General features: G+C 38.3%; 1 protein-coding gene across 2 annotated transcripts; it reads left to right on the top strand.

Annotated features, from left to right (window-relative positions):
* The first annotated feature begins 3,064 nt into the window (after positions 1–3,064).
* slc10a1 (solute carrier family 10 member 1) lies at positions 3,065–18,502 on the top strand. 2 transcript variants are annotated; one of them, XM_079831455.1, is made up of 7 exons: positions 3,071–3,160; positions 4,782–5,197; positions 8,828–9,032; positions 14,970–15,148; positions 15,294–15,318; positions 15,427–15,493; positions 17,956–18,286. In XM_079831455.1, the coding sequence occupies exons 2-6, from the start codon at positions 4,785–4,787 to the stop codon at positions 15,487–15,489; spliced, it is 885 nt and encodes a 294-aa protein (XP_079687581.1). In that variant the 5' UTR covers positions 3,071–3,160; positions 4,782–4,784; the 3' UTR covers positions 15,490–15,493; positions 17,956–18,286. The 2 variants fall into 2 exon arrangements, with proteins under 2 accessions (XP_079687580.1, XP_079687581.1); XM_079831454.1 differs by having other exon boundaries at positions 3,065–3,160; positions 15,294–15,493; positions 17,956–18,502.
* The last annotated feature ends 2,017 nt before the right edge of the window (positions 18,503–20,519 follow it).

The raw sequence follows: 20,519 nt of genomic DNA, 5'->3' as shown, positions 1-20,519 counted from the left end.
ACCACATGTTCATAGCCTGCTATATAGATAAATAGATAAACAAATCTAAATAAACTTAATTCCTACAGATTGATTACTATTTATTTACTCTTCTGAAATACTACATTTTAATTTCTTATTAATAAGCTATATTTTAGATACTTAAAGCAAGTTGTAAAAAAAATGAATCGGATGTCAAATAGCCCTTTTATTCAATTTATATGAAGAAAAAAACAGATAAAAAACTTCTGTATTTAATATCAAAAGAATATCTAGATGTCAATGAAAAATACTTTTGTAATAATTCTTACAAAATCTCTGAGAATAACGACGTACGTTTTTCTGTTATGGCTGTGATTGTCAAAAAATTTAATCTGTATAAAGCAGTTTTTTTATTTTAAAAAGTATAAATGCCTAAATAATGGTTTCAATATTCTGACATACGCTATTAATTATTACAAATAAATATACATTTTGCTTAATAGTCAAAAAGGCTATATCTTTTAATCTTATGACACACATCTAGATAAACATAGCAGACTACTATACATAGTGCCCATGCTGGTATTTTATAAGACCACAGAACTTTTATATATTTTCTGAGAGACATGATTCAAAATTAAATAATTCTACAGGTTATAAATAAACAGGCAATAATAAAGATCACCAGTCAAGACTCCCTAAAAATCAAGTCAGATATCAAGTGTATTTTCCCCCCTCTCCTCAAAATAGTGCTACAGATAAGGAGCTTAAACAGTGGATTATAAGAGTTACTGGATCAGTAAAGGGGTAAAAACAAGCACATCGTTGTGTTCACTCCCCCACAAGGTCAGAGTACCAAACAGGGGGATTCGTGCAAACACACCAATACTGTCACTGACCCTTTCTCATTAACCTATCTTTACTCTGACCCACCTTATACCACAACAAATAATAAACGTGACCCACCAGCACCCTTCTCCATCCCTCATATATATAAACTAATATATATATCAAGTACCCAATTTTCTTTTGCTGTTATTGCAATTAAACATTCATTAACGTATGCATTAGATTTCTTTCTTTCATATAGACCATGCACTTTTTTAATCCATATTGTGCCTACTGTGGTCAAAGAATGTACACAAATGCACAACATTAGGTGTCAATACTGGGAATGCATTGCAGTCCTAAGAGCAAAACCCCTTTCAGTGATTTTCACAGTGTTCCATGCTAGTACTGGATGTGGAGGGGGAAAATGGACTACATATGAAGCGGGATGAAGGGTGGCCGCCCTAAAAAGCAGCTTTGTCTATGTGGCAGCTCACAGCTATGAGCTCAGACAATCTACGTGACCCACCAGTAGCACCCTTCCCCCATACCTCCTCAGGGGGGCTCTGCTTCACTGCAGGATTAATCTGTCCCACCCGGTTCCCTTTCAGAGAAACGCAATGCCAGTGTGTGTGTATATATATATATATATATATATATATATATATATATATATATATATATATATATATATATATATATATATATATATATATACACATACATACATACATACACACACACATATGACAGTATGCATATTTTTGTATTTGACTGATTTAATATATAGGCTATATATATATATATATATTTTTTTTTTTTTTTTTTTTTTTTTTTATGCATTTGGCAGACGCTTTTATCCAAAGCGACTTACATTGCATTCAAGGTACACATTTTACATTTTGTCAATATATACATATTAAATCAGTCAAATACAAAAATATACATCCTGTCAAAACACTTCATAATGTAAGAAGTACCATTATATTAGATAAAAGCTTGCAAATACTTAAAACATGAGATGAATAACATAAGACTAGTAATTCAATTTTGATGTAGGCCTACCATAAAGTATAGTGGTGCACTTTTCAGATATTTTTATTTTTCATAGAATGTTTGGAAAGTATTTGATATTCAACACTAGATGGCACTATACATTAAGAATATGCCTTAAAAGAATAAACTTTTCAGATTAAGATTATGTTTTAAATAAGTGATCTTAAATCATTGGTAGTACCGTTATATAATATAATATATCATTAAAAATACATAACTGGTCTTGATTAATTCACAGTACTGTTGTTGATAATATAATTTAGTATAATATAATATAATAAATATATAATATAATATAATGAATATAATAATATATCATTAAAATATATAACTGGTCTTGATTAATTCACAGTACTGTTGATAATAATATAATTTAATATAATATCATCATTGGTTTGATTCCCAGAGAATGTACCCTGAATACACGTAAGTCGCTTTGAATAAAAGCGTCTGCCAAATGCATGCAAAATGATAATAACTGGTTAGTTTTGTTTTCTGTAGTATTTTCTCCCTACCTCTACTGATGTTAATGAGGATAAGGAGATAACCTCTAGCATTTTGCCTATAAAAAGCCACCTCACATCAAAACTGTAAAAAAGAGCTGTTCAGTTGGTAGAGGCTGACTAACTGAAATATACCAAATATTTTGTTCTTTTGGATATACATTGGTTCTAGTTCTTGAATCCATTGGCATATGTGTGAGACTGAGTGCTGCATTGTGTAGGATGTGGTTACAGACAGTGGGTAGCAAAGAGCACAAGAATCACAATTTTGCAAAGATTTCAGCTTTCAGGTGACAAACTTATCTAAGAAATCATCAATCTGCATAACATAACAGCATTGGCTACAGAACAAAACATGGAACAGACAAACTCTCTGTTTCTGTTGGCGTGAAACTTTGAAGTTAAAAACAAATACCATCACTTTGGTAGTACAGGCCTAGGGTCGCATTTATTTCTGAAAAAGGTTGATTTTATGTTGCAAATGAGTATAATTTCAAGGTTGTTCTCTTTTTTTTGTAACAACTGCATGAAAAAGCTGAGACAAAATCTGTGTTTGGTCATAACTGTTAACAGATCATCGTACACTGTTTTGAGTGTGTCTGTGTTCAGAAATTATTACATTATATGTAAATAAGGTGGAAAACAGTTATTAATAGCTTAGACCTTAAAGGGTTAAAGAACAAACGAGTTGAAGAAGGAAAAAACTGCACCAGATCAGAGGACAGATAGGAAACCACTATTTTTCTCTCACTTGCTCACTCTGGCTTTCTAGAGAATCCTGCACATTCACTGAAGCACTACATGAATCAAAGGTAGGCTTGGGATTTATCTATTTACAGAAAAAAAAACCCATAGACTACTTTTAACAACTTTTAAAACTTTGTTGTTGTTGTTTATTGGATTACTTAAATGTTATTTGCATAGGCGTAGCTTTTTGAGCTTGTGGGGAGGGGAGGGGGCAGTCGAATTTAGCTTTTATATAGTAAATGTACAAATTCACAATCTGTGTACCATTCAAATGGTTTGATTGATTACATAGATGTCAGAATCAAGCGCGAGGTTGTCATGGCAAACAGGTACCTCGCACGCGAGGAATTTACTTGTGCTACGTCTATTTGAACACGTTCAAAAGTAATGCACTATAAACATGTTTGTCAACAGAATCTCAAAGGCTTTTATTAAGCAAATCAGAATATCAAAGTAGGCTTTTACTAAGCAAATCACTGAGTGAATTAGGCTACTCAACCACTGCTTTAAAACAAATAGGGCCTATATGTTGGGCATGAAGTTAATAAAGTTAAACGCACAATAGCAGGCACACACTTCATATTTACTTAGTAAATCTGACTGGAAAAAGCCGATTACGCAGTTTTTATTTAAAAATCTATGATTAAGTTTGGTTATGTGTAAATTAAATAACATTTGGATGTTAACGGTCATCTTCCTGGAATAAGAGCCTCTACAACAGAGCGTCCTGCGGATCACCTTTATGAGAGTGTTCGGATCCGGAGTCATCAAGCACGGCATCAGCATCGGCATCAGGATCTGACTTTATTTCTGTTAGGTCCATATTTGACTGCAGTTGTTGTACGTTGTAAAAAATAAATAAATAAAAATTCCGCAGAAAAAAATGTTATTAACCACCCAGCCAAATTTGAATGATATAAATAAAATCGTATGTATGGAAATAAAATAATTTATTAAAACCTTGAAAAAATAAGCATTCTCGCATTCTCTACTCTCAAACGCTGGGGGCGTGTCCGCTGTCTGCGCTGAAACCACGCCCACTCGGGGGAAACGTACACTCATTGACGATGATGGTGACGCAGTTGTCTCCGATGAAAGTTTGTAAAACTATCCGACCAAAATATTCACTGCAGAGGCGGGTGTTGGTGGTGATCAGCTCTCCATCAAGGTGGCTCTCACAAAATTAATCCACCTCTTCTTAAAACCTTCTTTTGTAGGACATTTAAATAAGCTCTAGTTATTAGTGTTAAGGTGATGATACAGGGGAACTTTTTAATGTTTGCTGGGCAATGTTGCTGTCAATGGGCAACCAGGTGAGACACTGGGCCCACGACCGGTCTTAAGTATCCAGATATTTGTTGCCCATTCTCAATGGGAAAGTGCCCAACAAGCAACATCGCTCGGCCACATTGCTCAAAAAAGTTGCCCCATGTATCATCACCTGGGGACGGGAGGGAGGGAGGGGCCATATCCTCCTGAATACAAAAATGGTAAAAAAAAAAAACTGTTTAACGGTCTGACTCCACAATTGAGTATTAGATAGTTGTATGTGTTTTCAGTAATACATTTCGAATATGTATAGTGTGTTTAGAAACAAGTGTCTAAATTGCCTTTACACAGACTTTAACTTCATTTTAACCCTCGTTCTCTTTGACACTTTAACTTCCCTTTTCTCCTATTTCACAGCTTATGAAAAAAAAAAAAAAGTCAAAAATGGTGGTCACTATCAATCCAACCATCGAATCCAACTTTTCAAGCTTCTACAGGAATGTAAACACCACCACTCCAAGTGACTCTGCATTCAGTGACAATGCAGAAATGGTCATCCGCTTGGCATTAGTTGTCATTCTTTTTATCACCATGGTGTCTCTTGGTTGCACAATGGAGATCTCAAAGATCAAGAATCATCTCACCAAACCCAAAGGGGTGGCGATTGCAGTTGGGGCTCAGTATGGAATAATGCCTCTCACAGCCTTCTGCCTAGCAAAGCTGTTTCAATTAGATCCTATGGAGAGCTTATCTGTGTTAATCTGTGGATGCTGTCCGGGAGGAAACATCTCAAACATCTTTGCTCTGGCCCTTCAGGGAGACATGAACCTCAGGTAATTCTTGAGACAATAAATAGCCTACTGTCCCAAGGTAGAATAATGGGGAAAATATGAGTTTCACCTTATTGAAAAATCTCCTGCAAAAATGCAATATCTTCACTATCTTTCTATACTGATATACAGTGCATCTGGAAAGTATTCACAGCGCTTCACTTTTTCCACATTTTGTTATGTTACAGCCTTATTCCAAAATGGATTAAATTCATTATTTTACTCAAAATTCTACAAACAATATCCCATAATGACAACGTGAAAGAAGTTTGTTTGAAATCTTTGCAAATTTATTAAAAATCAAAAACAAAATTCACATGTACATAAGTATTCGCAGCCTTTGCTCTGTTGGGGTAACAGCTAAGGACCCAGGACCAGTAGTGAAAAATGAAGACCAAGAGTCAGGAGTTAGATTAATTAAAGAAAAATTTACTGAAGAATAGTTTGCAGTTTCATCAGCAGAAGCCAGCTTCAAGTCTCACAAGGAGTTTGTAGGCCGCGCACCCTCTACCAGCCTCCCCGCCTCCGCCTATCTTACATACAATTTCTGAACAGTTATAATGTTTTCAAGGTCTAGCCACGTCATTACTGCCATGTGAAATGATTCTGATTGGCAGAGAAAATGCACAGTCACAGTAAATTTCCACACGAGGATAGATAGCAGAGCATATCACTAAACTAGGTATACTAGTTGTCGCCCCATCACTAGAATTAGATCATTGTTGACCTCGGAGGTTGCTGAAAGGCGTCTTCAGGTCTGGTGTCGTGTGCAGAAAATGTCCACCTTCAATATTAGGCCTGCACAGATCATGCAACGCACACACACAAAAGCTCTCTAGAATCACAGCTCTCCCAAGGTTGGAGTTGGTGAGATCTGGTCCCAACTAGAGAAAGTTTTCCAAAACATACTGATAACATGTGCTTTTCTCTTAGTGAGAGATACAGACAATAGCACATACCATATTCATCTTGATTCTTTAGGGTTTCAGTAAGGGGAAATATAAAATGAAAGACAAATCCATATTTCATCTCTGGAAGCTGGGCTAAATGAGCAATCTCTGTTACTGCATTCCTGTCGAGTTGGAGGTGTGTGATGCCCCCAAAATCCAAACACACGACAACATGTTCTGAAATCAAGTGTTTTTGCGTAACATCACACACCACCAGGACAGACCCTCAGTCACCACTCAGAGACCAAATACAAACTTTAGAAATTATAAAGGAAGAAACAATCATTGGTCCTCTTGATATGAGCAAAATCATAACTGGAAAGAATCATTAAAATCATAATAATTATATAGGAGGATGAATATTGATTGAGGCTTTGATTATAAATTTAAGTAGGATACAATTATATTGACGCGGTAGTGGATTTCAGAATCCACCATTCAGCTCAATACTTTGTTAAAGCACCTTTGGCACCAAATACAGTCTCAAGTCTTTTTGAGTATGATGCTACAAGCTTGGCACACCTATTTTTGGGCAGTTTCTCCCATTCTTCTTGGCAGGACCTCTCATGCTCCATCAGGTTGGATGGGGAGCATCGTGCACAGCCATTTTCAGATCTCTCCAGAGACGTTCAATCGGATTCAAGTCTGGGCTCTGGCTGGGCCACTCAAGGACATTAACAGAGTTATCCCAAAGCCACTCCTTTGTTATCTTGGCTGTGTGCTTAGGGTCATTGTCCTGTTGGAAGATGAACCTTCGCCCCAGTCTGAGGTCCAGAGTGCTCTGGAGCAGGTTTTCATCAAGGATGTCTCTGTACATTGCATTCATCTTTCCCTCGATCCTGACCAGTTCCTGCCGCTGAAAAATATCCCCACAGCATGATGCTGCCACCACCATGCTTCACTGTAGGGATGGATGGATGAAATAAGGCTGTAACATAACAAAATGTGGAAAAAGTGAAGCGCTGAATACTTTCCGGATGCACTGTATACAAACAGAGCTTAAATTTTCTTCAAATTTCAACATCTCGTTGGAATTATTTAATATATATTATCATACATATATTTGTATATATACTAATGATGTGATATGGTAATAATAGCTAATGAAAATCCTAGATATTGTAGATTGTAGTTGCTAGGGGTGCACTGGTACCGATAACAGTAACGGTATCGGCCTGATACTGCATTCGTTGTACTCTGTAGCCTACTCATTAAATTGCTCCGATACCAACAACCGATAGCTACCACGCAGCGTGAACAGTGCATTGCTTGTGATAAGCAAACAGAGAGCAGAACAGATATATCAGAGAAGGTTTGTTACAAGCTTGTGGAGTGCATCCTTTTTTCACAGACATTGCTGGAAAGTGTGTAGTACGGTCGGATATGTCAATAGCAAATAAAGTAAAACAAGGCACATATTACTAACTATAAATTACGGTAAAGTGAGAGAGTGAGTGAGAGAGAGAGAGAGAGAGAGAGAGAGAGAGAGAGAGAGAGAGAGAGAGCACTTCTGTTGTATGCTCTTCATTGCTAATCATTCACTTAGCACACATGCTAATTTGGATTAAAACTAAATCATATATGTGGGCCATTAAAAACTTGATCTGTTATGTGATTTATTATTATGACGAGTGGTTCCCTGCATTATTACTGGACAAGAAGTTTACTGAAGTAACTCACCTCTCAGACAGCGTTTAAATACTGAATTGATATCTAGCTTTTATTTATAAAGCACATTTAAAAACAGTCTGAGGACTGACCAAAGTGCTGTACAAGTCAGATAAACAGAACAGAAAACGAAGTAACACATAATAAATAAGACCATCAACATAATTTAAAAGCTAAAGAAAACAAATAGGTTTTCAAGAGAGACTTAAAAAGTGATAGGGAGGGAGCAGCCCTAAGTTTTGCTGGCAGGTTGTTCCTCAACCTAGGTCCCACCACCGAAACATCTAAACATTTGAACCACTGACCCAACCAGGCCATTAGAAGAAAAAAAAGAAATCCTTAGCATTGAGCCCTGCTGAAGCAGCTCTAAATATGCACTGTGCTATTAAATGAAAGATAAAATATGATAGAGCAATGTTTTAACAGACATAATTAAGCATGAATGAACTGAAGGAAATATATATTTGCTAAACAAATTAAATTAATGAATATGATTCATATTCTTTTGGATGATCTACCTAATATATTTCAAAACTACAAATGCAGTGAAAATACAGGTATCTGTATCGGTATCAGCGAGTACCAAAAAATAGAGTTTCTGTATTGGCCTAATTCTGGAAAAAGTGTTATCGGTGCATCCCTAGTAGTTGCCCTCTGCTTAAGTCATGCAGGTCAGGCACAAATAAAATGTACATATTAAAAGACTGGCTACAGATCCTGTGGATTCACATAAAAATGCTTACCATTACACTGAACATAGCTTCTTGTATTTTTCCAGTGAGCTAGTGAGTATACTGGAGACCCAAAATGAGACTGTATTGTTCATATTAGTGTCAAAACGGAAAGAAAAAATGTAGAGAATGAGATGTATTTTATCACTTAGCTCCTTTACTGAACACCATTATTACATAATTGAATACTTTACACTGTTGTTGGATGGATCAAATTAAAACAGTTTTTTAGTGCGCCTGACAGATATTTCTTAATTTAACCATTTTTTTACTCTTTCTCTTAGTATTGTAATGACTACATGCTCCACAGCACTGGGATTGGGTATGATGCCCCTCCTGCTCTACCTGTACAGCCAGGGTTTCCCAAACCTGGTGCATTATGTTCCTTTCACTAGCATCACTTTTGCCCTGATTATTATCCTGGTGCCCTGCGGTATTGGGGTCCTGATCAACTACAGAGTGCCCCAGTATTCTAAGATCATCATCCAGGTGTGTGTTAATTCATGCATGGATACTTTAACAATATCTAGATTGTAATAAGCTGAAATTAAACAAAACAACAAACAAAAATTGTGCTGTATTGACAATGTACAGATGTACTCTATTTTGTAAATCTAACTATCTTCATTGGACCTGAAGCATGACAGAATTCTGGACCCAAAAAACGTCTTACCTATCAACTTTAAAATTCAAAAGGAAGGAAGGATTATTTTTATTTTTCAGCATGGCCCGCAACAGACCCTGAGCCTGAGCTAATAACCTTGAAGGAGCCTGAGGCTCATCACGAGTTTGACCATTTGTGCGAGCCAGCAAATTCCGTACCAGTGGGAGTCTTCGTGTAGTTGGAAACTGAAGTAAGCTTGATTGACTGATTGGGAATCTGAGGATGTGCTACCAACCCAACCCTGCCCTGAACTTTCTGTGCCCTCATCATCGCTGGTTCTACCCAGCCCGAAATTGTATGTGCCCTCATCATCGATGTACTCCCCAGCCCTGAATCGTCTGTGCCCTCATCACCGCTGGTCCTACCCAACATAAAGACTGTTTCATCACCCTGTATGGACACTGTTATAATAATAATAATAATAATAATTAATTACATTTATATAGCGCTTTTCTAGGCACTCACTCAAAGCGCTTTTACATAGAAGGGGGGAATCTCCTCAACCACCACCAATGTGCAGCATCCACCTGGATGATGCGACGGCAGCCATATTGCGCCAGTACGCCCACCACACACCAGCTGATTGGTGGAGAGGAGACTGATGGATGATACCAATCTTATATATATATATATGGGGATGATTAGGAGGCCATGATGGACAGGGGCCAATGGGCAAATTTTTGGCCAGGATGCCGGGGTTACACCCTACTCTTTATCGAAGGACAACCTGGGATTTTTATTGACCACAGAGAGTCAGGACCTCGGTTTAACATCTCATCCGAAGGACGGTGCTTGTTACAGCATAGTGTCCCCATCACTATACTGGGGCGTTAGGACCCACACAGACCACAGGGTGAGCACCCCCTGATGGCCTCACTAACACCTCTACCAGCAGCTACCTATTTTTCCCAGTTTGGTCTCCCATCCAGGTAATAACCAGGCTCAGCCCTGCTTAGCTTCAGTGGGAAACCAGTCTTGGGCTACAGGGTGAAATGCTGCTGGCTATCATTGCTGACCCCTCTCAACCTCCCTCTCCCTCCTCCACTGCAAAATTCAGCCAGCCCTTCAGCTCTGCCTCAGCTGTTTCCCTTCAACCCTTTGTCTTCTCCCCTAATGCCTTGCTGTATGGATAAGCCTTGGGTCTTAAGGTCGCTAGCCTCGCCCAGGCAGGTGGATCCTCCAGCTCCGCATCCGGCCGCTGATCCAATCACTCCACCTAGGAACGCTGGCTTGTCGGCTCTACCATGGCTCCTCTCTCCCTCCGCTCCACCAGAGACCTTCGGCCTTAAAGGTAGGGTAGGTAGGATTTGGTTAAAAAACTTTTTTTTCCAAATTTGTTTAAACTTTCTTTATATATCAATACATAATTAAAATGTAAGTACTCAGAAAAAGAAAGTATGAAAATTGAGTGTCTGTAGACCTCTCACGACTGTTTTAAAGACAGCTCATTATTTCCATTCACTCCACCTTCTCCCTTCTGGGCTCTTTCCAAAGCCACGCCCCCAAAACACATGAACGCGCCACGCCGACCGTCAGCTGAAAGGCGCATTATTTACCTGAGGCGAGCGGAGAAGAAGTGCATGTAGTGACATCATGTCAGAATCACATGTAATAAAAAATCTAACTTTATCATTATGAATATAAACAAATAAGATGTATTTTAGTAGGCTACTCACTATCAAGCTAGAATAACGATACTGGTAAAGTTTAAAATACACACACAACACAGTCTCTACGACACACACAGATACAAGATAAAAACATCAACATAAACATTGGTAGAGTATATAAAAACAAACCAAGGGCCGAAATAAACGTGCAGGTAAAGTTCCCGGTGAACATGATAAAAGAGTTTAGACAGAGGGTAGTAGCTAAAGCTAACTTAGTTCTAAAAAAAGTTCTTGGATGCGGTGTACTAGCTTTTACACATGCATTTTGTTATCTAAAGTTACATTTTGCGAAATTCAACACGACAGCGATCAACTTGAGCTAAGCATATTGAGTATTTATCATCTCTACTAATGGTTTGCTAAGTGTATAACATTGTAACTTTATGCTAAGTAATGTTATGTTAGCTATATTAGGCAGCTACGTGTGCTAGTGAGACATGCTTCATGAAAACATAAACCAAAAAAATGTATAATCAAAATGAAAGATTACCTGTCCAGCAGAAATACAGCCTCTTGAACTCAAATCAAACGGGTGCACCAGGGTTGCCAGGTTTTCACAACAAAATCCGCCCAATTGCTACTCAAAACTAGGCCAAAACAAGCCCAATCGTGTTTCTCCGCGTTTGGGGGGTAAAATATGTTTCTTTTTGTTAGGGCTGCCTGCTCAAATTCGCAAATCCCGGGGCAAAATATCACATAATTTGGGTCGCTTCAACCCGCGGACATGAAAAACAGCCCGCGGCAACAGTGTTGAAGTAGCCCGACTTGGCAACAGTGGGGTGCGCGCATGTGGGCAGATCCTGTAGCAAAAGCGGCGGTAGCCATGGTAGCGAGAGAGAGTGACAGTCGCCCAAGCCAATCACTTGTTTCGGCCCGAATGAAAATAATGAGCGGTGTTTATTGCAGATTAAAAAGTCTAGAGTCACTCGATTTTTATACTCTCTTTTTCAGGGTACTTAAATTTTAATTATGTATTGACATATAAAGAAAGTTTAAACAAATTTGGACAAAAGTGTTTTAGATCATTCTTACCTACCCCACCTTTACGGCTTCACCTTTGACAGCTGTCTCCCTACCTGTGGCACGGACTATCCACTGCGCTCTGTCTCTCCACCCCTTCGGCTCCAGCGGGCTCCACATTCCCGCCGGCTTCGCCTTGGTCCTCTGTCGCACCAGCTCCCACTCAGACCTAGGGCACCCTGGTTCCACCTCAGATGCTCGTCGCTTCGCCTCGGTCTCCAGGGCCGTCTGTATCGGCCGTCCCCATCTGCTCTCCGCCTGCGTCCACTCATCATGGCTTATCCCTCCATCGAATCCGCCGTGGACCTTCATCCTGTCTGTGCTCTGGGTCATCCCCTGGCCACTCTTCCCATCTTCACCACTATCATATATTCTCTATTACTTCCACCAGGGTTTCCTCCTCTACCAGCCCATTTTACAGCGTGAGGCTGTGCCTTCCTGGAAGGAGACATTCTGTAACAGTTATGCTCAGTAATTTTTATTTTCATGGACTTTTAGTTTGTATTCCTCAGTTACCTGTTTCCTTTGTTCTAGTTTCCTGCCATTATCTGTTGTCATGGAGATTAATTTAACGAGCACAGCTGTCTTAATTGAGTTAATTACCTCTATGTACAGTATTTTATGCTGCGTTCCAGGCAGGTTTTTGAGGCCGTAAATTACAACTTCAAACCACGACTCACGACTTTGTTGTGTTCCAGGCAAAGTCACGCCAAACTGCCTGAGCGCAAGGAATTGTGTGGTAGTTTGATGTAAACAAAGCGTGGCGGACCGTACGGGGTGTTTGCTCATTTACAATCATTTCTATCGCCAAAGGTGCTTACTCCTTGCTTATTTGAGGGAAACGGAGGAGAAAAACAGCGCATACGGAAAGAAAAGCTGTTATACCTTTTATTTTACGTTATTTGTATATTTGTTTCATAAACACTGCAACCGTAGGGGGCTGCCATTGTTGCTTCGCGGGCTATGTGACGTCAAAACTCGTAACTGGGAGTACATCGATCTAGTACGAGTTCACGGGTGGGAAGTCACGGGTTTGACTGCCGTTCCAGTCCACTTTCACGGGTAGAAGGTTGGAAAAACACGGGTTACGGGTTGCCTGGAACGCGGCATAAATCCCTCAGTTTGTTTCAGTCCTTGTCCATGATTGTTTGTGTTATGTTTGATACACGTGGTCTCATTGTGTTTGGAAGCTACGTGACTTTTGTTTCATAAATAACTACTCTATTTTGTAAATCTAACCGTTTCATCTCTATTGGACCGGAAGCGTGAAGGTGACACTACTTTTATTCAAAATTTGAAGGAGCAAGAAGCTAACACTATGTGGGGAAATCTTTTGTTCTTGATCACGCAAAATTACGGATCCCATGTGTCACAGGGTGTTTTGGTGATGGTTCATGTTCATTGTTCTCGGTTCTGTTTTCAGTTTATCATGTTCTTGGTTATGTTTGAGTTTGTCATGTTCACAGTCTTGTCTTGCACTTCCTGGTCTTGTCATGTGATTCCCATGCCCTCATGTGTTTTCATGTCATTGGTTCATTGTTTAATCACTGTTCACAGGTGTCACTTGTCTTGTCTTTAGTGTGTGTATTTAAGCCCTCATGTTTGCCATGTGTCTTTGTCTGTTATTAACGTTGTACCCGTTGGTGGTGAGTGTTCTCAAGTCTGTTATGTTTAATCAAGCCAAGTTTATTGTCAAGCCAAGTTTTGTTTGTTGTTTTGCCAAGTTTTGAGTTATGTTAGGATTTATGTTTGGATAAATAAATGCTGCACATGGGTTCTGAACATTTGCCTCCAGTGGACCGTATGTTACACCATGGAGTATTATTGAAATTGAAAAATGGTTTTGTTCTAAACCATTCATACCAAGGATAATTAGACCGATAATGTCTCCGGTTACCAACATAACCTCAGTTCCCTGATTCCATGACGCTATGGGGAAACCCTTTTCTCTTAAAAATACTGAAATCTGATTGCACCCCAATGGCATTCAAGCACACAAGTTAGGGAACAACATTTCCTCAAAATCTTTCTTCTGAATAAGGCAGATTACTGCGAACAGTGCTCACTCAGCATATGCAGAACAAATGGCCCTAAGCACAATGTCTCACAGTAGAAATACTGCATAAGATACAACTATTATTATTAAAGTAATCCACACGGCTCTGGGGAGTTAATAAAGGCCTTCTAAAGTGAATCGATACGTTTGTGTAAGAAAAATATCCATATTTAACTTACAAAAAAAGTGTAACTGGAGTGACATATGACCTCGGACATAGCGTAAGCGTTTTGAAATGCAAGAGGCCTTACACTTTATTCGTCAGTTGAATTCGCAAGGTGGTCTGGCGGGAGCTAGATATTTTACTTTATAGAGTTTTAAATATGGATATTTTTCTTACACAAATGCATCGATTCACTTCAGAAGGCCTTTATTAACCCCCCGGAGCCATATGGATTACTTTTGTAATGGACAGATGCACTTTTTTGGGCTTTAAATTTTGGGCTGCCATTTACTGCCATTATAACGCTTAGCCAGGACATTTTTTAATATAACTCTGATTGTATTCGTCTGAAAGAAGAATGTCATATCCTACACCTAGGATGGCGAGTAAATCATGGGGTATTTTTAATTTTTGGGTGAACTATCCCTTTAATCCTAAACCTAAATTAGGTCAAGCTCCACCTATTTGGCTCTGCAGTGAGCATCACTTGAAAAAATCCCCACCACAAACAGACTTGAACGCGGAAACACAGACATACGTAGAATTACAGTTATTATCAGATTCCAACCTATGGCTACCAAGTGTTTATGCCCTCACAGAACTCGTAATTACCATTTGTAAACTCAGAATTTTTTGAAAGCTCTGACTTGTCATCTTGTAATTATGGTAATTCTGACATGTTGTGGAAAAAACGATATTACTATATCAACAAGAACGCTGCTCGACCACGCAAACTGCTGTATTGTAATGGATAAATCCTCTGGCTATACATGCCATCAGCATGACAGAAGAAGAATGAATTATAAGCATGTTCTGCAACTATTTTCCTCTTTTATTCCCTGTTGACTTGTAGGTTGGGTTGATGGTGATGCTGATCTCCTGTGTTGTCATTGGTGTTTTTGCTGGTATATCTGATGGGGGGAAAATTTTCACAGTGCTATCTCCACAACTTATAGCCATAGCAGCATTGATGCCATTGATTGGATACATATGTGGATATATCCTGTCCACTCTGTTCAGGATGAATGCACCGTATGTATGTCCAACCGGAATATGAAATTATATTGTATTGTATCTGGCCAAATCCATTATCAAGATACTCAAACAATTGATTTATTGTTCAGTCACAGTGCATTTTTCATAGGTTTGATGTTCATTTGTGTCCTTGGGTCCTCAGTTGCAGACGGACTGTTTGTATGGAGGTAGGCTGTCAGAACACCCAACTGTGTACCACAATCCTGAAGATGGCCTTCCCTGCTGAGCTAATTGGTCAGCTGTACTTCTTTCCTGCCATCTACATTGTGTTCCAGATAGTTGAGGCTCTTATCTTCATAGTCCTGTTCAGATGCATTCAGAAGCTGAGACCATCTTAAAAAGGTACATGAAGTCCATTAAACTTACAGTCATGTGAAAAAGAAAGGAGACCCTATTGAATTCTATGGTTTTATGTATCAGGACATAATAAAAAAAAGGTAATTGGCAGATATTAAAATTAGGTAAATACAACCTCAGATGAACAACAACACATGCCACCATGTCATTATTTATTCAACAAAAACTAGGCAAAAAGAGAAAAGCCTTGGGTGACAAACTAAGTACACCCTTACTGCAGTCAGTAGCAGTAGCAGTCAGGCACTGCTAATCAAATGTCTTTGATTAATTGATCAAGTGTGATCAACTCTATAAAAGCAAAGGTTTTGGCAGTTTGCTGGTCTGGAGCATTCAGGTGTGTGTTAAGTCAAGTCAAGTCAACTTTATTTATATAGCGCTTTTAACAATGCAGATTGCTTCAAAGCAACTTCACAGTGTTAAACAGGAAAATAATGCAACATAATTTTATTCAGCCGTATAGCCGTTCTGGAGAAAACGGTGATGTCATCAGTTCATTTCAATTATCATACAGTGACAATGTGGGCTTTAGATCAGTAATTTAGTTTATATAGTTAATTTAGTTTAATAATTAGATTTATTTGGATATTTAGTTGAAAAATGTAGTGTCCCCAACTGAGCAAGCCAAGCCAGAGGCGACAGCGGCAAGGAAACCAAAACAGGGTTTTATTGAGGATGACATATCGATTTAACAATTATTAAAAAGGAATATTCAAACAATCGGAGTCATCACGCTGGAGACGGGTTTATTGAGGATGCCGTGTCGATGAGGCAATTCCAGGGGGAGTGTAATTGACACGGTCTCTGCAGACGCGTCAGGGTCATGCGTTGGTCTTGTCTGGGCGCAGGTCCACCATCTGATCTGGATACGGCCTGGATCCGGCTGACTGCAGTAGACCTCGGGATAAAACAGACAGACTATCATTAGTGTAGATGCCATTCTTCTGATGATGTAACGAGTACATCAGGTGTTATGGGAAGTGTTCCCGGTTCCGGCTGACCTAGTAAATGCAGCCTAACAATCATTTAATTGAAAAAGTGTTTTATGTGTATGCCATAGTAAAGAGATGTGTTTTTAGTCTAGATTTAAACTGATAGAGCGTGTCTGCTTCCCGAACTATGCTTGGAAGACTGTTCCAGAGTTTAGGTGCTAACATAATGCCAAGGAGGAAAGACGTCAGCAATGATCTTAGAGAAGCAATTATTGCTGCCATCAATCTGGGAAGGGGAAGTCCATTATTCTACAGTAAGGACGATTATTCACAAGTGGAAAACATTCAAGATAGTTGCCAGTCTTCGCAGGAGTGTATATGTCCCAGCAAATTCACCCCAAGGTCAGTGAAATCGCAAAACACCCAAGAACTACACCTCAGACTACAGGCCTCAATTAATATGTTAAATGTTAAAGTTCATGACAGTACAATGGCTTGTTTGGAAGGGTTGCCAGGAGAAAGCTTCTTCTCTCTAAAAAGAACTTGGCAGCACGGCTTCTGTTTGCAAAGTTGCATCTGAACAAACCTCAAGACTTCTGGAACAATGTCCTTTGGACAAATGAGACCAAAGTGGAGATGTTTGGCCATATACACTGCGCCAAGTTAGGTGAAAACTAAACACAGCATATCAGCACAAACACCTCATACCAACTGTCCATCATGCTGATGGAGGGTTGATGATTTTTGGCTTGTTTTACAGCCATAGGACCTGGGTACCTTGCACTCATTGAGTTGACCATGACCAAAGTATTCTAGAGTCAAATGTGAGGCTGTCCAACAGCTAAAGCTTGGCCGAAATTGGGTCATGCAACAGGATAATGATCGCAAGCACACCAGCAAATCTACAACAGAATGGCTGAAAAAGAAAAGAATCAATGTGTTGCACTGGCCCAGTCAAAGTCCAGACCGCAACCTGGTTGAAATGTTGAGGTGGGACCTTAAAAGAGCTGTGCATAAACAAATGCCCTCAATGAACTGAAGCAACACGGTAAAGAAGAGCAGGACAAAATTTCTCCAGAACGATTCGAAAGACTGATACTGTCATACAGAAAACGTTCCTACAACACATTACTACTGACATCTACAAGCAATTGAATCATAGGGTGTACTTAGTTTGTCACCCATGGCTTTTCCATTTGGGCTTTATTTTTGTTAAATAATGACATGGTGTAATATGTAATTTGTTGTTGTTCATCTGAGGTTGTATTTACCTCATTTTAAGACCTGATATGACCAGAAGATTTGTATTATGTTCTGATAAGTAAAACCTTTTTCACATGTCTGTATGTTATGAAATTACATTTCTGAGAAGAATGTTTATCAATTTATTTTATCTTTAAAGCATAATAGTGGTATAATTCTATTAAATTAACCTACAGATTGATGAAGTGTTATTAAAAAAAAAAATTATAAGTATTATACATTTTAAAAATTACTGTTCTTTCTTTTCTTACACAGAAACACAAGAACAAGTGTACACAACAGTGGAAAGAGCAACTGAAGAAACTAATGGGCCCTCTGACCGTGACATCTGACATTTGAGATTATTATGCTGAAAAAGTAATTTTAATACAAAATATCACCATATGCTGGTTTTATTCCAGTTTTTAGTTAATAGAATGGTTAAAAAAAAAATGAAACTGTATATTAAATATAGAACTGAATGGCCAGTTTTAAAATGCTTTTTACATTAAAAAACAATACATTTAAAAATTAAACACTAATAATTGTTTTAATGCCATATAAATAATACAATATAGTCATACCCTAATAAAACATAACTTTTCATAATTTAGTACTGGAGTATTTTTTTCTAGTAGAAGTTTAAAAACTTTTCATCCAGGTTAGCAGGGTATGTTGTCATATATAGGGGGTTCGTTTTCACAGTAAGAATACTGTTTATTGACACTAATTTGAGAACCTTTTTGTATATATATGTATGTATATAATGCCATCTAAAGTCAAATTAAAACACCTTCCACACCTATTAAAAATGTAGGCTAGTGAAAATTTTAAATTGTTAAATCCGTTTCAAAAGATTTAAATGTATTTAAAACATGTCTTTAATTTATTTATTTATTTATTTATTTTTAATCAAATTTGAGATAAATCTGTCTGGATGCTCCGAGCTTTGTTTCCGTGGATTTTAATAACTGCAATTCAAAGTCAAATCACATCAAGCCACCTTCATTTATATAGCCTAGCGCTTTTCAAAATATAGATTGTTTAAAAGCAGCTTTACAGTGATAATAGAAAATCAATGGAAGAGAGATTGTTTTGACTGTACTTCAGCTCTAGAAAAAAGTTATTGTCCAGCTAAACCTCCACACCCAGGTTCCTAACTGACGACGAGGACTTAAGCAGCCATCAAGTGTTAGACAGTATTCTAGGTTACTACTTGCTGAGGTTTTTGGCCCAATAATTAGAATCTCTGTTTTTTGAGAATTAAATAGTAGGAAATTACTAGTCATCCAATTTTTTTATATCAGCTATGCATTCCGTTAATTTTGTGAATTGGTAAGTTTCGTCAGGGCACGATGAAATATAGAGCTGAGTGTCGTCAGCATAACAATGAAAACGAACACCATGCTTCCTAATGATATCTCCCAAGGGTAGCATGTACAGGGTGAAAAGCAACGGTCCTAGCACTGAGCCTTGCGGTACTCCATGAACTTGTGATCGATATGATATCTCTTCCTTTACTGCGTCAAACGATCAGATAAGTATGATTTGAACCACGCCAATGCAATTCCACTAATGCCAATATAAGTTTAGAGTTTATTCAAAAGAATGTTGTGGTCGATAGTATAAAATGCAGCACTAAGATCGAGTAACACTAATAGAGAGATACAACCATGATCGGATGATAAGAGCAAATCATTTGTAACTCTGATGAAACCAGTCTCAGTACTATGATACGGTCTAAATCCTGACCGGAAATTCTTGCAGATACGATTTCTTTCTAAAAAAGGAACATAGTTGTGAGGATACTGCCTTTTCTAGTATCTTTGACAGAAAGAGTAGATTTGAGATCAGCCTGTAATTGACTAATTCTGTAGGATCAAGTTGGGTTTTTTTAAAAAGCTTTTTAATCATATCCTGCGTAAAAGTTTTCGGATACGTATCCTAATGACAAAGATGAATTAATGAGGATCTACCAGCTCTGGCAGCATCTCTTTTAGTAGCTTAGTCAGTATAGGGTCGAGCATACATGTTGTTGATTTAGATGATTTAACGAGTTTAGCCAATTCTTCCTGTCCTATAGCAACGAATGAATGAAAATGTTCCTTAGGGACACTACAATGTCTGATGCAATACTGTAGTAGACGGTTGCATAGTTACAATTTTCTCTCTAATATTATCAATCTTGCAAGTAAATAAGTTCATAAAGTAATTACTGTGCCATAGTTGGCCCAGATGAAGCCTGGATATATACTGTATGCTATTGCCAGCCACACTCCGGTTGAGTCATCGCCGTCATTCCATGCCGTATGTGGGCCAGAAGAATGTGGGAGATGTGGGCCATAACTGGGCCAGATGTCATTTGCTGTTTTTTTTTTTTTTTCTGGATGAAATTATTTTTACATTTCCAGCACTGGAATGCATTTTTATCACTCGCCATGGTGGCAACTCTCAGACAGGTTGTAGCCTTAAGCTTTCAGCTGGAATGTGGATTGATGTAACTGGCAGACGGTGCACTGCAAATTCAAACAAGAGAGCCAATCAAAAGCATCAGAATAGCATTGCTTTACTAAATGACATTTAAATGGCAGGAGACATCGTGCACATCAAAAACAGGCAAAGCAACAAATTAATATTATACAAAATATCTTATATTTTTACCGAAAATATTCAGATGTAACCCCCTTAGTAATCGTTAACATTTTCATAAGTAACTAATTTAATTACACTTTTTTCCCCCCTCAGTAACTGTAACGGATTACAGTTACATTTATTTTGTAATTAAATTATACGTAACTCTGTTACATGTAACTAGTTGCTCCCCAACACTGTTGTGACTG

The sequence above is a fragment of the Gobio gobio genome, assembly GCF_949357685.1.
Source record: "Gobio gobio genome assembly, chromosome: 12".
Classification (NCBI taxonomy): Eukaryota; Metazoa; Chordata; class Actinopteri; order Cypriniformes; family Gobionidae; genus Gobio; species Gobio gobio.
This window is presented reverse-complemented; position numbering and strand designations above follow the sequence as displayed.

What these genes read in the sequence shown, in the direction of transcription:
- slc10a1 (XM_079831454.1), top strand. Translation starts at nt 4,785, where the DNA reads ATGAAAAAAAAAAAAAAGTCAAAAATGGTGGTCACTATCAATCCAACC. An exon ending in ATTCTAAGATCATCATCCAG is followed by an intron (nt 9,033 to 14,969) that starts GTGTGTGTTAAT and finishes GTTGACTTGTAG; the next exon opens with GTTGGGTTGATGGTGATGCT. An exon ending in CTGTTCAGGATGAATGCACC is followed by an intron (nt 15,149 to 15,293) that starts GTATGTATGTCC and finishes TTGGGTCCTCAG; the next exon opens with TTGCAGACGGACTGTTTGTA.